Below are 18,098 nucleotides of genomic sequence, written 5' to 3'. Positions count from 1 at the left end.
AGAAATCATATTAATAAGTTATGAGTCATTGCCTAGTTCAATTTAAAAATTCCTAATAAGTCCATTTAAAAAATAGAATAATATCTAATGTTTTCACAGAGCTTTAAGACTTACAAAGGACTTTATATAATACTTCAAATGAGATAATTAAATGCAAATTCTCCATCCCTGAGGATGTTTTAAGCAATGGGTAAAAGATCACATATTCAGGATTTTATAGATTCATGAATCAGGGAAGAAGTTGAAGTTGGATTAAAAATCCTGCGACATATCTTTAAGATTTAATTATTCTACTATGATGAAATGCTTCATGAATATTTGTGAATAATGTGAATTATCACCAACACTTTTCTTTTTTTTTTTCAAGTTACAACTTACAGTGGATCATGGCTAATGCTAAGATAGTTAGGCTGAAGGCACTTAAAGATGTGAACAAAGGCTTCTGAGATTTATATAAAGCTTCAGTCCCTACTGAGGGAAAAAAGAGAAATACAATTCTGCTAAGCTCAGAAGACCAAGTTGTAGCCCAGGGACTTACAGTATTTGCATTTTGGTTCCAAGCTGTGGAGTATACTTTACTGTTAGCAAGTCTTTGCAAATAGCAACTAGGCATCACAAAAGATACAATATATAATGGATGGCTTAGAGAACTTCTATAAACCGAAGACAAAAAAAAAAAAAATTACTGTTTTAAAAGTGTAGTAACAAGGAGAAGGTTGGTTGTTGGTTCAATATAAAAGAACCAAAAAATATAAAATGTAGCTTTATGCTTTTGCAAATAATTAAAGAGCAGCCCATTACCCCCATCTACTGGTTGAAACATGCCACATTACTTTGTGGTAGATGGTTCAAAATTTGTTTTTGTCTTTTTGACAGTTGTAGAAAGAATAATGATTTAGGAGATCCTAACAATGAGAAAGGGAAAAAAAACCATCAGAAAAGTTTTAAATGTAAATGGAAAGCTTTATTGGATAAAAATGTTTCATTATGAGCCATATTGATAAGAAAGGATATTTTACATCTCTAAAAAAATCAGAGCTAAATTTCTAAAGATACAGTACAAAAGAGCCTACAGTTTAAACCCTTCCCTCCCCCAAACTAGAATATAAATTATGTAAAATAAATGTAATTACATTTGAAGTGTTCAGAAATCTTAACACTAGAAACAAGTTCCAAAAGAAAGGACAAAGCTGGTGTAGTTTTATACTGGGAATATTATCGTTAACATAATTGATACATATTTCAGAGCTAATTAGGTGTTTAAAAGTCTCTGGTGAACAGAGATACAGGTTTTTTTTTTAAAGTCTCAAGAATCCTGTCACATTAAGTACATTACAGAGAACACAAATACTAAGAAAAAGGATACTGCACAGTTTCTTGCAAAGATGTCAAATTCCTTGGCAAATGCTGTATTTTATTCGGATGATGTCTTGACACCTCCAAACGCTCCCCCCCCCCATTACTATTGCCTAAGGATGAATGTCAATTCCCTCAAAAGATACTCAAAACAAAAATTCTTGGTGTTTTATACCCTACCAATATCATTATAGAATGTGGTTTGGAGGATGCAAAACAATATTTTTTTTTTTACTGATTTAAAGAAAAAGTTTATTTTTTAAAGAGACTAAGAATCCAATCACTTGAATGAATACTAAGCAATTAAATTTTTCATTAGAAAATAAACTATTTTTGCCCTTTATACTAAAGTGCATTCAATCATAATTTTTAGATCTCTAAGTCCCTTCTGAACTAGTCCCTAGTAAATGGTGGTATTTGTGATAATAATAGCATCACTGAAATCTGGCTATAACCCTGTTTTGAGGGAACACAAGAAAATCCTGAAGAGAATCACTTAGTGTAATTTTCGTCTTTGAATGTACAAGATTTCAACTTCAAAGCACTTAATTAAGCATGTATCATCTTTGCCTAAAATCAAAAGATTTAAGTAACAAGATCTCTTGCATTTATTTTCATTTGGATAGCAATTTGGGGTTTATCTGAAGCAGGACAACCCTGCCTAGGCTAATAATTTAAGAAGAGGTACTGTGTAAGCTGGAAATGCCATCCAATGCATTTTCACACCAAATTTACTTCCATATAAATTATAGTTCTAAGGTATCTCTTGATGTGCAGTTAAAGCATCACTTCCACAGATAGCAGCTGCTTACTAAAACTATCCCCAATTTAAGGGGGATTCGTTGCAAATTTTTTAGTTAAAGGCCAATTTGTTTTTCATCTTCATCATCATCATCATCATAGCATCGATTCCTTTTTATTTGCTCTTCCACTGACAGCTCTTCTATTTCTTCTTCCCAGAATCCCACATCCTGAGATTTCTGATTCTGAGAAGTCACAAATTCCTTGATGGATCTATTACCCACATAGTTGGAACAATTCAGAGCCTTTGGTTTTAGTAAGGACTGATGTTCTATCTTTCCATTTTCACATCCATCTGCACCTACCACTTGACCATTCTCTACAAAGCCATCACCCCTTTCCTCAATATCAGAACTTTCCCAGCTTTTCCTTATCCTTTCTTCTACAGGTTCTTTGTTCTTCCAGTCTGCTTTTTCCACATTCCCATTCTCCTTGACTTTGCCTTTCATTATGTGTTTTCTCTCTATCACTGCTTTACTCTCAAGGTTCTCACTCTGTTCTTGCATGCTCCAGTCTCTCCTTATAGGGGGAGACAAGGCTTTTGGACGTTTGACAGATGTAGCTCGAAATGATGCTGCTACTGTGAATGGGCGACTTCTTTCTTTCAGGGAAGATGATCTTCTTAGCTTTTTCAAATCCAGGTCCACATCTTCTGGAATATCTGGCTTGCTGATCTCATCCTCAGGAGGCCATTTGGGCTTCAACATTTTGATGCCTTCTTCCAAAATACTTCCTGAACTACCAAGTTCTGTTGGAGGTGGCCAAGCAATCCTCAACTTCTTTGTTTCAGCTGGTTTGTCTTCTTTTTCTGGTTGAGATGAGGCCTTGGCTTCCATATTAGCAGTCAATACACCCACCTTAGCAATGGGAGCATCTTCAACTCCTGGGTTCTGGAGACTCTCAGTTGACCTCATAATCTGGGCCTGTCTCTCCAGGGACTCTTCAGTTTCATTTTTGCTTGCCCAAAGATCCTTGTGTGGTTTATGTCCAAAGCCTTCATCATAATTGCCTTTAGATTTAAATAGCTGATTGAAGTGAGGCTTGCAATAAATTCTCCCATGTAAAGATGCATATGTTCCTAGACTGTTAGCAATTAAAAGCAGCATAAAGTTAGCATTCAGTAACACAATTACACAGGACATAACCTAGACTTCTATAAAACTTTAAATTTTAAAAAATGAACTGAATTAGGACATGTTGAAACATTCAAATATCCTATTTTGAAAAGCTTATCAAAAGGCTAATTCAGTCATCTTGGACTCTAGCTTGAATACTCTAATAGTGTTTTTTGTATGCTCACAATTTGTTCTTTCTCACTTCTGTTCCTCTACGATGTCATGAAATATGCTTTCTGGCTGACATATTCTTTTCTTTCAAAAAAATTATTTTTTTACAATTATTTCTTTCAGGAAGTCTTCCCTAATTATTTCTGCCTACACATATACACCCAAAATTTCCTAAAAACTTATAATCTACAATTATGCGTGTATTTTGCTAGATCATTTTTTAATGCCATCTTCAGTTTGTTTCTTCTAACTTTCTACTTAAGTAGGGTATCCTAAAAGTCTTAGTAACACCAAGTGGTGTGATTTAGAACTTCATCTCAGTAGAGATGAATACTTTGACTCAGTAAAAATAACACTAAGATTGTTGGGATAAACTGAATTATTAGTTCCTTGAAAGCAATAAATCATATAATTTTATTTCTATGTATCTTCCCACAACTACTAGTATAGTGTTGTAGCCAAAAAATGAACTTAGTGAATACTACTGACTCAGGTAATGATATGACCTGCAGCTGTGGTCAACAGTAATATGATAACCCAAATTAAGGAAATAAATGAACAGAAAGAAAATGTAGTGAGTCCACAGAAAAGGAATAATAATAATAATTCATGACTTTAAAAAGGTATATTTTTAAAAGGATTATGAAATTATTTACTTTGAAAGAGGAAAGGTTAAGGAATCATTAATATTTACACCCTCCTGTGTATAAAAGATGTTCATTTTATCAAAAAAAAACCTTAGGTTAGACCAAAAAGTGCTATATATTAAAAGTAATTAACACTGAAATGGGCTTCTAAAGAATGTGACAGATTCTTGTTTCCTAGAGACTTCCTTCATAATATAGGGAAAAGGGGAGGAGGGAAGAAAAGGGATACCATTTAAAAATATTATTTTATTTAAAAGATTATTTAGATTTAATGTAGATCTTCCCAATTGTTTAACCACAAATATAATTACTTCCTTTGAAGTAAGTAGATTAGATGGATTGAATCTTGAAATCCTTCCCAGTTTTTAAATTTTATGTTTACCATTATGTGGCCTGGGATTTACTATAATGTAAATTAGTTTTAGTCCTAAATTATAGTTATTCACATACAAAAGGCTCAAATTCCACTGTCGTTATGAAATATTAACCTCTATACATTTGAATGATGTTTTTCACTTTGTCAAAATGCTTTCACACAAAGAAAGCACAGCACCATTCATTACAATTTTTTTCAAAGTCAACATCTAATGAAAACTAAAATTACATAGGAGTGGGGGTTGGGGGGTTACCTGCTTTTTTCATCTGGCTTACCTGAGTTTGCTGTTGCAATAGAAACAACGGAAACAGCTGATGTGAAACACCTGCTGGTTGGCCAAGAGGCGCTCCATTGGGTACACTGTTTTTTGACATTCAACACAGGGCTCTTTTGCAGGCAGCTGGAATTTCTAAGTTATAGGAAAAGAACAAATGAAGTTAGTCTAAGTAGAGATCACTAAATTTTGTTGGCATTCTGCCAAGATGAAACCCCAATCCATAACACTTTACGTCCCTGCAAACTATTGTCCTATTTCTATTCTACCCTTTCTAGCTAAACTCCTTTAAAAGGCTGTTACTACAGGTGCCTCCACTTTTTCTCCTCTCAATCTTTTCTTTTTTCAAAAAATGTCATTTCATTCTGAACTTAAGAAATAAAACAATATTTTTCATAACATAAAAGGGGGGGGAGAGAAAATGACTATGCATGAAATTGCAAATCTATTATGTACAACTATTTCTTAAAGATTATCATGTTACTTCTACCATCCCTTTCCTCTTTTCCCCCATTCCTTCTCTTCTTAACTCTTTATGATCCAGATTCCAACTTTATAATTCCATTAAAACTGCTCTCTCCACAATTATTTATAATCTCTTAGTTGCCAAATCCTGTGATTTTTTATCAATTCTTATTCTCCACAGCCGTTGACACTGCTGATCACTCTCTCTCGACACTATCTTTTCTCTAGGTTTTGGGGAATCTTGGTTATCTTATCTATATGATCTCTGTCTCCTTTGCTGGATCCTCATCCAGATCAATCCCACCAATAATAGACATCCCTCAATGTTCTGTCCTGGGCCCTCTTCCCCTCCTCCTCTCCCTACTAACTTCACTTGGTGATTCTCATTAGCTTTCTTGGATTTAATTACTATCTCTATGCTGAGGATTCTCAAATCTACCTATGTTGCCCCAAACTCTCTGTTGACCGGCAATCTCGAATTTCTAACTGTCTTTCAAGCATCCTTCTCCCTAATCTTCCTTATTACTGTAAAGGGCATACAATTCTCCTGATCCCTCAGGCTTGAAACTGAGAAGTCATCCTCAATTCTTTACTATATCTCAAAACACCCACCCAACCCACCCCATAACCAAGCTGTTGCCAAGGCCTACTTTCACTTCAGAACATCTCTTGAGCATGTGCCCCTCTGTCCTTTGACTTTGCCATCATTCTGAAGCAGATTCTCATCACCTCACACACTGTTTATACAGTCACTGGCTAGTGCCACCAAAGTGATTTTCTTCAAGTGAAGGCCTGCTCATGTCAGCCCCCTACTCGATAAACTCCAGCCACTTGCTATTGCCTCTAGCAAATAAAAAATGCTGTTTGGCATTCAAAGCCCTTTATAAGCTAGCCCCCTCTTATCTTTCCAGTCTTCTTTTATCTCATACTCTTCAATCAAGTGACACAGGCCTCCTGGCTGTTCCATAAACAAGACAATCCATTTCTTGCCTCCAGGCATCTTTCATGGTTGGCCATCATACCTGGAATGCTCACCCTTATCTGCTCTACTGACCTCCTTGGCTTCCTTAAAGTCCCAACTAAAATATCACCTTCTTCAGGAAGCCTTTTCTTCCCCTTCTTAATTCTAGTACCTTCCATCTTTTAATTATTTCCTATGTCTTGTATGTAACTTGTATATGTTTATTTCCATGTTGTCTCTCCCATTAAATAAGTTTCTTGAAGGCAAAGACTGTCTTTTATCTCTTTTTGTATCTCTAATCCTTGGTACAGAGTAGGTGCTTAATAAATGCTTATTGATTGAACACACAATGCCTCAAATGCCAAGTACAAAGAAGGAACAAGAACAGAGTCTTGAAAATTTCAAGGCCAAAAATAGCACTTAACTTTGGGAACCAGGAAGATACTTTCATAAAGTATATTTTATTCTATTTGGTTTATAATTGGCTGGCAAGAACTATTCAAGAAATTGGCAATAAAACTTAAAGACTTCTAACTTCTATGTTTTAAATTTTTATTTAAAAAGTTTTATTTTGGAGACTGATCTCTATTTTATCCATGGTAGAACTGCAGCAGTCACTCATGGCCTGAGTCCATTGCTAGTCTGCACAGAAGCTTTAGTCTGCTCAATTTTTCCATCCTGTCATGGCTCCATCACCTTAGGCAGCCTTATGATTTTGCAACTCTAGGCTTACCATATTTGTAGTGGTCTAAGTTTGAACACTGATTAGCTTTCTACTACAGCTCAGAACTCCCAAACTCAAGTGATGCACCACGTTCAAACTTTGCCAGCGGTTACAAGATAGTGTGACTATGACCTGTAAGATTTTTAGAAGTGCCAAAATTTAAAATATTATGGAGCTAGGTGCGGGGAAGCAGGGGAAAGAGGAGAAGGGGGAAGGAAGTGGGAGGATGTATCTAATAGAAAATTCCTTAATTCATTAAAATTCTTGAAAAGGCAAAACATATTATCTTCTTCTTTTTTTTTTTTTTCTGAGGCTGGGGTTAAGTGACTTGCCCAGGGTCACACAGCTAGGAAGTGTTAAGTGTCTGAGACCAGATTTGAACTCGGGTCCTCTTGAATTCAAGGCTGGTGCTCTATCCATTGTGCCACCTAGCTGCCCCTACACATTATCTTCTTGTGAAATATGGAATGTAAAGTGTATATGTTCTATGATATATTGAAGAAGGTTATTCCCTACTTCTTGAGAATGTAAAATGTGAACTACCAACTCATAGGCACTAACCAAAATTTATATGATGGGAAATGGCCATATAGGAACCAAAAAGAGGTAGAGAACCTCATATCCCCCAAAATAAACACTTCTAAAAATGGTAAATAAAGATCTGACCAGAACAACTTCAGACTGACATTAAAGCAATATAACTGTTACCAAGATGACTAGCAAACACACTAAGTAAATAATCGAATCTTCCTTATCCTTTTAATAGATATAATAAATATAATTATCCTGAACAAATAGGCCAGGATCCAAATAAATTGAACTGTGGGCTAGACATATTGTTGATAAAAACAAAAACTTACAACTTATACACCAGTGCCTCCAGTTGTCAAATTACTATTACAAGAAGGAATGGAGAAAGGACTATGTTAATTTAAAGAAAATGAGGAGCAGAAAGTGAATGAAGGATTAAAAATGGAGGAGGTAAAAAGGTAATATAAAAAAAAAAAAAAGAGGTAATATTAGTAAAATTAGTACTAAATTTCCAAATTGAATTTGAATGATATAACAATAAGGAAGTTAGACTACTTTCAGCCAGAAAGCAATTTCCTTAAAAAGGGGATGAGCCAGAGAAATAATTTTCTGAGAAACTCAACAACAAATAAAAAGAATGTTGTCTATAGTTTTTTTCAATTCTAAATTCCAAATTCTTCCACTGTATACAATTTTCTTTATTTTATACTGCTGGAAATAAAGATGTTAGTATCAACTAGGCTTGGATTTTTTTCATCCTAACTCTATTTGACTGAGATACCTGTATAACTTTAATTAGGTTACACTAAAAAGACCGAATTCTGGTGTTTAGCAAGCATGATTGATTATGAGTAACTTCTGAAAGGCATGAATAAAATTAAATACAAACTAAAATTCCCTTTTCAGTTATAGGATTTGTAAATATTGCTATTCTTAGACAACAACTATTATCCTGAATATAATCCACGTGTCTATAAATTACAGGCCAGGTAATAGTACTAGTGAAGCTGAAGTAGGAGGAAGGGGATTACATATACAGAGATTGGGGAAATGTTAGTATGTTTATAGGGAATAAAAGCTGCAGCATTTCTTTTCTTTACAAATATGCATATACAGAAAATATTCCTAAAGACAGAGGCTAAAGCACAATTAATAGAAAGGAGAACCTGAGAGAAAGTTGCAAGTTGAGCTCACATTAGGAGGAAAGCAGAAGGCAGGAACAGAAATTAGGTACCAGGAGCAGGAAACAGAAGCTGGAAGAGACAAATAGTAATAACCTTCAATGAATATAGAGCATCTGGTGCACTGGGAGCCCTTTGCTTGCAACTACACTAAACACATCGAGGTAGAGACTCATTCAGGAATAACATTTTTTTTCTTTGTTTTAAAATTAATGCCTCCTTAACTAGATATATTCTCGTTCAAATCAATCAGAGTTTAGTATGTAAATAGATGTAGTTTTTATGAGAATGTTCTCACAAAAGTAGTCCTTTCTTAACAGTTCTCTATTATCATACTATCTCCCTCATCTAACTAAAATGATGCCTATGACCATAGGAGTGAGAAGTCATTTCTTCTTGTCACCAAATACTTTTACCATTGAACAAGTGACTCAATGTAGATCTTTTCATCATAGTTAGATTAACAGTTAACTAAGGAACCCTATTTAATCACTGCCCAAATTTGTAGCAATCAGGGTACAACATTACTTGGAGTTTATAGCAAGGTTTTTCTCTGTGAGAGTCCAAAACTTCAAATTCTGACTTCCAGATGAATATTCTAAACAGCCTAGAAAGATAAAAATTCCAAAATAAAATGTTTTTCTTTGTGGGAAAAGACTATAGGATCATAGATCTAAAGGGAAGGGGAAAAGAAGAGAAAAGGAGTAAAAATTTATATAGCAACTATTATGTGCCAAATTATTATCTCATATGATTTTTCACAACAACCTTGGGAGATACGTCCTATTATTATTTTCACTTTAAAATTTTTAAAATTGAGGAATCTGAGGAAAACAAAGGATAAATGACTTGCCCAGCTAATAAATGTCTAAGAATGAATTTGACGGTTTTCCTGACTCTAGGTCCAGCATTCTACCTATTGCTCCACTGCCTCAGAGGCCATTTACTCCAGGCTACTCGTTTTGCAGATAAGGAAATTGGACCCCAGAGAAGTCAAAAGAGTAGTTGAAGACTGTACAGATAATATCAGAGATAGAATTTGAGCCCTACTCTTTAGACTCCAGAGCCAATGCTCTTTTCACTAAGCCATGCCTAACCCTAATCTGTCATCATTCTTCTTTTTGGCTTTAGAGAAACTATTTTAATTTCTTTGTGTACACTATTTCAAACTTTAAAACATAGCAAACACTTCAAAATTAATGAAGTAATAAGTACATGACCAATGTTCATAAATAATGCCACATGCATATGAATGACAACTGATATGTTTGGATAGATACTTCTTCTTCCAGTAAGAATGACGGAGTTATATGGACTTATCACCATATACTATTTCTGTTCCCCTTTGTTGTCACTGTCACACATTTTCAAAAATATTAATTAGAGAAAGAGTGCATTATATGGTCATAGAAAAGGAGAAAACTGGTCGTTATAAAGATTGAAACTGTGACCTTTATATGATTAGGAATTTCTCTAAATATATGATCTAATGAGCCACAGAGTGTTGACAAATGCTTCCAAATCCTTAAGAGGGAAAAATATATAATTTTTTCCTTAATTAATATGTCAAATACTATATGTTAAGCCCTCAACCCAAAGATCTGAAGTACAGTAACAATCAAGGAATGATTTTAGGATAACAGAAAAATTTTTCTTGACAAATAACTTTCATTTTAATTACATGAAATTCCATAGACAAAAAAAAAAAAAAAAAATCAGTGATCAAAAGGGTCTTCAGTAAATACCTACTAAAACAACAATATTCTTAACTGTATTATGACTACAAAGTGAATTTATTTCTTACAAGGACTGTGATGAAAAATCAGTACTGGTTCATAAAGCAAGCAAATAAATGTTAGTAATGCTAAGTAGCACTAGCAGCTTTAAAAAGGATTCACATTTCAGATTCAGTCTATTTACTTCAGCAAGCTTTAGACTTTGGATTGAAAGATAGATAGCTGAGCTATTTCAACCTAGTCTAAATATGGAAATCCACACTTGAGAACAGACCTAAAAGTTAAGGAATATATAATATAATATAATATAATATAATATAATATAATATAATATAATATAATATAATATAATATAATATAATATAATATAATATAATATAATATAATATAATATATATTTATTTATATAATGTATTTTAGTGAAGGGCACCCAGATATAACATATTCTTTATCTGGTATTACAAAAAGTTCCAAAGCAAGGTGAAGGACCTGGTTCAAGGGCCTTCTGACAAGCTTTAGATATATTGAAGAAGTAGAGAGTAGAGTTTCTACTCTGGATAAGTACTAAAAGGTCTGTAGGAATAGGGTTAGGCTGAGAAACCTGTTCACTCTGAAGGACTTCCCTCCCTAATCCAAGTACATCTTATTGAGAACAATTGTTATTGTCAGAATTTTCTGTAGCTGGGGCATCACTACTACACGCTAGTGTTTCTTGGGACATAAGCAACAACTGGGGCCTTTCACCTCTTAGCAGAAAATAAAGTAGTCTCCTATTCTAACTAATTGTTTTTGATGATTTGGAATTAAGGTGAGTTGTTTCTTTTTTCCCTTTTAGCATCTAAGAAGCCTGATTATTGAGAAAGATGGTAAACTGAGCAGAGGTGTCAAACTTTCACAACTAGATTAAAATGTAATTGGGAAATGTTTAACAAAATAATTTAAAACACAATATAATACAGATAATGTGAATGTGATTTTCTAAGTCAATATGGCTGCAGGGATCCATTTCTTTTTGAGCTAGATACCACTACTCTATAAAGCAGGTATTCTTAACCTGGGGGTCCATGAACGCCCCAAGAGATCCACGGATAGATTTCAGAGTCCTGTGAAACTGGATAAGGAGGAAAAAACCTATCTTGGTTATTTCACTAACCTCTAACTAAAATTTAGCATTTCTTTAATTATTTTAAAATATGTCACTGAAGCTTTTAATAGACCAATAAAAAGGTTCATGTCACAAAAAAGATTAAAGGCAGCTAACAGGAGTTCCTAGAACAAAAAGAAGAGAGGGGGACTTAAAGTGGGCACGAAACAAATCAACTTTAAACCCTCAAAGTATTATGATCAGTATTAGAACTGGGGGGACCTTGGGGATCTTCTAGTCCCATTCTATTTTACAGAAGAAGAAACATTAACCCCCAAAAGAAGCAAACTTCTTAAGCTTACAGAGAAAGCTTCATTTAGTTTCTACTCCCAGGGTTTGGAATGATACCTGGCACATAATAGGTGCCTAATCAACGTTTTTTGGCTGAGTTGAATTAAAGGCAAAGGGAGACCAGATCTGATAAATCCACAGCTAGAAAAAAACCTTAAAAACCACCTTATCCAACTCCCATATTTGGCAAAGAAGGAAATAGAGGATCAGACTTAATAACAGAGAAGTAAGCAGAACCCAGGCTTCCTGACTCTCAATTTAATATTCTTTCAGCCATAGGTTCCTGAACTTGGGCTTTCTGAGATACTTTTTATTTCTCAAGCCATCTTCTTCCTAGACAACCTAACACCTAGATTAGCAATCTTTTTGGGGTCTCCTATAGTCCTTTTTCAGGCCGAACCAGCCTCCTCAGTTTCTCTTTATTCTCCCTGCAGTTTTCCAAGCTTTTTCCTCTTCCTGAACTCCTTCTGGTCTTCCTGAACTCCTTCAAGTCTCAACTAATTCTACCTTCTACAAAAAGCATTTCTCATTTTTTCTTAATTCTAATCACCTCTGTTGATTATTTCCAATTTATTCTGTCTATACTTTGTCTGGATATAATTGTTTTCATGTCATCTCACCCATTAGACAGTGAGCTCCCTGAGAGCAAGGATTTTTACACAACATGCCACAGTACCTAGCACATAGGAGGTGCTTAATGCTTTCTGACTAATTCACTGAAATGGGTGTCTTGTTTGAGGAACAGCAAGTAGGCTAATATAGCTGCCTCACAGAATAGGGAAGGGAAGAAGGAGCCAGGCTGTGAAGAGCTTTAAAAGCCAGAAGATTTAATATTTGATCCTGAAGGTGACAGGCATTAAACATGCTGTAGCTGGGCAGTATGATATTTGGGCCTGCTTGGCACCAACTAGACTTGATATTAAATGTTACTAAGAAGATGAGACTGTGCATAGTTAGCAGGGTCTTGCACATAACAGGCACTCAATAAATGTGAATAAAATAACAACTACAGCTGAGACAGACTAGTTTCCTTCCACAACATATAATATTTGGGAGGGAGAAAGTGACTGAATTTTTAATTCAGTTGGAATCTCCAACTGATAAAAAATGGACCTTGGAAGCTAAGGATCACTAGAGATTAAGGATTGTTTTCAAATGAAGAGAATCAGAAAACTGATTTACATAATCACAATTTACCACAAATGTGTAATCTTTGTAATTTTATTAAAAAAAATAAAACAAAACCACAAAGCATTTATGGCTTTCTTGTGATTTTTTTGTATCAATCAGGTTTATGACATACTTCCAGCTCTTGGCCCTAGCACTTGAGCAGAAGAGACAAAATTTTCTGGGAAAGCTGAATGATTAAAAGTGATTAAAATTTAGAACTTAACATCACTATAAAATATTGCATAAAAATGAGCTATTATTATCATAAAAAAATTAACCCTGGAGATTTCAATTAAGGAATAAGTGGATTTATTTATTAATTGCTACAATACCTTAGAAATAAATGGTTACTATACCTTTGTTGCTTTAGGTAGAGAACTTTCTGTATAGCTAGCAGCTCTGGAGTCAGGACTTTGTGGTTTCAGATGTACAAGCTTTTGGATTTCACTTTCACTCTGGGATTTACCTAATCCAATTATGGAGGACAAGAAATAAAATATTTTTTATTTTTATTCCTCACTGGATTTTTATGTAAATTTCACTTTATCTTCATTTATTTAGGATATTTAAACTATCAAATATTTTTTTTCTCTCCTATACATCCCCTTCCTAATTGAAAAAAAAAAAACAAAAAACAAAAAAAAAAAAATCCTTATAACAAATGTGCATAATATCAAGCAAAACAAATTCCCACACTGGCTATGTTCAGAAATATATGTCTTATTTGGAACTATGCTCAAAAAGCTATCAAACTGTGCATACCATTTGATCCAGCACTGTTACTACTGGGCTTATATCCCAAAAAGATCTTAAAGGATCTGCAAAATATCCATTTCTTTTTGAGCAAAAATGTTTGTGGCAGCTCTCTTTGTAGAGGCTAGAAACTGGAAATTGAGTGGATACCCATCAATTGGAGAATGGCTGAATAAATTGTAGTATATGGATGTTATGGAATATTATTATTCTGTAAGCAATGACCAGCAGGAGGATTTCAGAAAAGCCTGGAGAGACTTCCATGAACTGATGCTGAGTGAAATGAGCAGGACCAGGAGATCATTATATGCTTCAATAACAATACTATATGATGATCAATTCTGGTGGACGTGGCTCTCTTCAACAATGAGATGAACCAAATCAGTTCCAATAAAGCAGTTATGAATAGAACCAGCTACACCCAGTGAAAGAACTCTAGGAAATGAGTATGAACCACTACATAGCATTTCCAATCCCTTTGTTTTTGTCCGCCTGCATTTTCAATTTTCTTCTCAGGTTAATGTCTGATTCTTCTTGTGCAACAAAATAATTGTACGGATATGCATAATATATTGTATTTAAGATATACTTTAACATATTTAACATGTATTGGTCTACCTGCCATCTGGGGGAGGAGGTAAGGGGAAGGAAGGGAAAAGTTGGAACAGAAGATTTTGCAAGGGTCAGTGCTGAAAAATTAACCATGCATATATCTTGTAAATAAAAAGCTACAATAAAAAATGAAAAGTAAAATAATAAATGTATATATACACATATATGTCTTGCCCATCCTTTAGCTTACCACTTCTCTGCCAGGAAGTGGGTAGCATATTCATCATCAGTCATCATTCATCTGTAATAGTGGCTGGTCAATGTTGTATAGTTTTTATTATTGCATAAACTGTTCTCCCAGTTCTGTTTTCCTTCTTCTAATTTAGTTCATACACAACTTTCCAAGCTGCACTAAAACCATCCCCTTCATCATCTTTTTAAAAATTTATTTTAAAAATCCATTTTTCCCACCCAATTGTATTACTCAAAGTTCTTAAGTCTTAAAGCTAGCTGTTTATGCGTTTTTACAATTGTTATTATATTGTATATTATATATTATATTGTTGTTATTATATAAACTTCTCCTGGTTTTGCTCACTTCAGTCTCCATCACTTTATACAAGTTTTCCTAGGTTTCTCTGAAACTATTCCTTTTATTGTTCAACTGTTTCATTATAGCATAACAGCATTCCATTACATCCATACACTATAATTTCTTCAACCATTCCCACAAAGATTAATGATCTTTGCACCCTGAAAAAAAGCTGCTATAATTATTTTTAAATACATAGGTCCTCTTCCTCCTATCTTTCTTCCCGCTTTTTTTTTTTTTTGGTGGGTGGGAGGGATATAGGTCTAATACTGCTATTGCTAGGCCAAAGGATATGAACAGTTCAGTAATTTTGAAGCAGTTCCAACTTGATTTCCAGAATGACTAAAATAATTCAAAACTCCACCAATAATGCATTAATGTGCCTTTTTCCCCTCAAGTCTAGCTCCCCAACATTTGTATTTTCCTTTTTTTATCATCTTTTCCAGTCTAATGGGTATAACATAGAACCACAGAGTTGCTTTAACTTTAATTTCCCTAATTACTAGTGATTTGGAACATCTTTTCATTTAGTGTTGAATTTCTTCTTTTGAAAACTCTGCCTATTCATATCCTTTGACCATTTATAAATTGAGGAATGGCTATCATTATGAATTTTAATAGATTTTTATGTGTCTTGTAAATAAGATCTTTATTAGAATAACTTGCTGCAAAGACTTTTTTTTTTTTGCCAGTTGATTTTTCTTTGTTTTATTTTGTTCTTACTTTCATTTTTGTTTGCACAAAAACTTAAATTTTATCAAATCAAAACTCTTATCTTTTATGATTCTTTCTATTCTTTATGGAATATTCCATGTCCACTGTACTGATTAAACCGGGAAACTGCAATATTTTATATCTTGGAAAACTCAGAATTAAGGAAGAAAGTAAAAACAATAAAATAAGCCAAACCAAAAATGTTTCATTTTTTTTGGAGTCTTTAGCTTCAGAATGACTCAAAACATACAAAAATCAAAATAGATTTAATTACAACAGCACTGCAACAAGAAAAATTTTAAAGTTGATTTAGAGGTGAGAGGAGAAAATACATTTAGGTAACTAAGGAAAAAACATACTTAAAAGCTATAAACCTACCTATCATTTCCATGTAAAATACTGTTTCTTGAAAAATGTTAAACAAAAATAATTTCATAATCAAGTTATATTTAATCACCAAAAGCCATTAGTCTTAATTAGTTTCTCTCTTTTCTTCCTCATAACGCCTTCCCTTTAATGGAGTCTTTCTCTTTACTTACTATATAGCTAAACTGGTTAGTCTGCTAAACTTCTCTACGTATTTAACTTGCCAATCAATGGCACACTCAGACCTCATGGAATATTCTTTGAATGGAATCTTCCAAATTCCTTTCCTTGATAATGATAACTATTGGTCTCCCAACTCTATTTCATATTTGCTACTCCTGGTACCTTATTTTACCTCTTATTTTGTCTATAACCTCTTCTAATTAAACCTATCTTTTGACAAAGAGAAAAAAATATTTGGACCCAAAATGGAAGATTTTAATGATAATAGCACTAAAAGTATTTCTTTCATTTTTCAAGTCAAGCTAAATTTAAACAACTGTTCCATACTTTATAGTTTAAGCATAAGATATTTTTCAGGCATTACTCCCAAACAATTGTTATTTGATCAACTAATTGCAAGAAACCAGCTGCTACTTCCTGAAAGTCAACAAGTAATATGGATAATCCTGGCTCAAGTATGGCACACAAAGAAAATACCTCACCCTCCAAACCACAAGATCTAAGAGTGAATGCTTACAGGAGCCATCTTCAGAAATGTTGGAATGGTATGTCAGGCTGTTTTCAGTTGCTGGAATCTACAACAAAAGAAAATTATGAATCACATTAAAAATAAAGAGGAAACTGCTATTAAAACCTGCTGACTCCAGTAAGTCACTGACTGCCTGAGGGAGGTAACAGGCAACAGAACAGCTGAGCATTTAAACAAGAGGCAGAAAAATATATGTTACGAGGCCATTAATGTGCATTTCAATTATACAAGAAACTTAGAAACAGATTGCATTCAGCTGCCAGAAGTATACATCATTTCCCTCTGTAAAAGATCCCCTAAGTCACAACTCTAAAAAGGGATGGAGTGAATGAGAGACTACTCAAGTATCTTCCAAAATGAGAATATTATTTAATATCAAAAGTATTCCTATTTGCTATTTCTAATCTCCCAACTATAATTAAAAGTGTTCTTAAGAGAATTGTTATCATAGAGAACAAGTTTACTATATCCCTTCAATGTTTTTGCTAATTTTTTCTAGATGAGAAGTTGGAGTTTTTGACAGAAATGACTAGCTTGATTTCTTTTTAAAAAACAGACTTCTTAAAAAAAATAAATGTATGAATACGTATAACATATATTGGATTTAACATATATTTAACATATATTGGGATACTTGCCATTTGGGGGAGGGGAAAATTTGAAACAGAAGGTTTTGCAAGAGTCCGTGTTGAAAAATTACCCATACATGTTTTTAAATAAAAAGCTATAACAACAAAAATAAATAAATAAAATTAAAAACCTCTAAAAAACCAAAACAGAACCATCCTTAGATCCTTACAAACTTAGCCTCAGACTTAAGTTAATGTCTAAATATGCAAACTCTCCAAATCATGCTTTTCCATTCACATGTAAAAGACTGAGATCCCAGGCGGGAGTTATCAAACTAAAAACTGGGCAGCACACCTTGTCAAATTTGAAAAATTTCCACCAGCCCTGAAGTCAGGAGGACCTAAGTTCAAATCAGCCCCTTAATACCTCCTACTTGTGTGACCCTAGACAAGTCATTTAACCCCAAATGCCTCAGCCAAAAAAGAAAAAAAAATTTTTTTGGAAGATTTCCTAAATATCCTGATTACAGTATGAGACTTTGGTCTTTGGAAGAAAACAATTGAAAGATAAAGAACTTCCAATAATTGGTTGAAGATCAATCCTTCTCCTCTGGCCTTTAAGAGTAGAGAGAAAGCACTTATTAAGCACTTATTTGTGCCAGGCACTGTGCTAACAATTTTACAAATACGATCTCGTTTGATTCTCACAACAATCTGAGAAGGCAGGTACTATTACTGTCATCCCCATTGGGGGGATTCTAGTGTTTGAGACTGGATTTGAACTGAAGCATTCCTGAATTCAGGCCCATCATTTTAAATTATACCAAACCACCAAGTTGGATCTAATTCAGCAGACAGACAGTGAATTTGAGGAGTCCTCAACTCTTGAGGACTTGA

General features: G+C 34.0%; 2 protein-coding genes across 4 annotated transcripts in view; both read right to left on the bottom strand.

Annotated features, from left to right (window-relative positions):
• The window catches only part of RACGAP1 (Rac GTPase activating protein 1), a 284,478-nt gene that overhangs the window by 170,644 nt on the left and 95,736 nt on the right, over nucleotides 1-18,098 (bottom strand). The gene's annotated exons all lie outside the window — the stretch shown is intronic.
• LIMA1 (LIM domain and actin binding 1) overlaps nucleotides 943-18,098 on the bottom strand; it is a 105,495-nt gene continuing 88,339 nt past the window's right edge. For all 3 annotated transcript variants that reach the window (XM_074270407.1, XM_074270408.1, XM_074270409.1), the window contains 4 exons: nucleotides 16,621-16,678; nucleotides 13,300-13,409; nucleotides 4,742-4,875; nucleotides 943-3,240 (listed from right to left, as the gene is read on the bottom strand). In XM_074270407.1, the coding sequence (XP_074126508.1) occupies nucleotides 2,214-3,240; nucleotides 4,742-4,875; nucleotides 13,300-13,409; nucleotides 16,621-16,678 (1,329 nt within the window). In that variant the 3' untranslated portion in view covers nucleotides 943-2,213. The remainder of the gene's footprint in view (nucleotides 3,241-4,741; nucleotides 4,876-13,299; nucleotides 13,410-16,620; nucleotides 16,679-18,098) is intronic.

This window comes from Sminthopsis crassicaudata, chromosome 5, assembly GCF_048593235.1.
Source record: "Sminthopsis crassicaudata isolate SCR6 chromosome 5, ASM4859323v1, whole genome shotgun sequence".
Lineage (NCBI taxonomy): Eukaryota > Metazoa > Chordata > Mammalia > Dasyuromorphia > Dasyuridae > Sminthopsis > Sminthopsis crassicaudata.
This window is presented reverse-complemented; position numbering and strand designations above follow the sequence as displayed.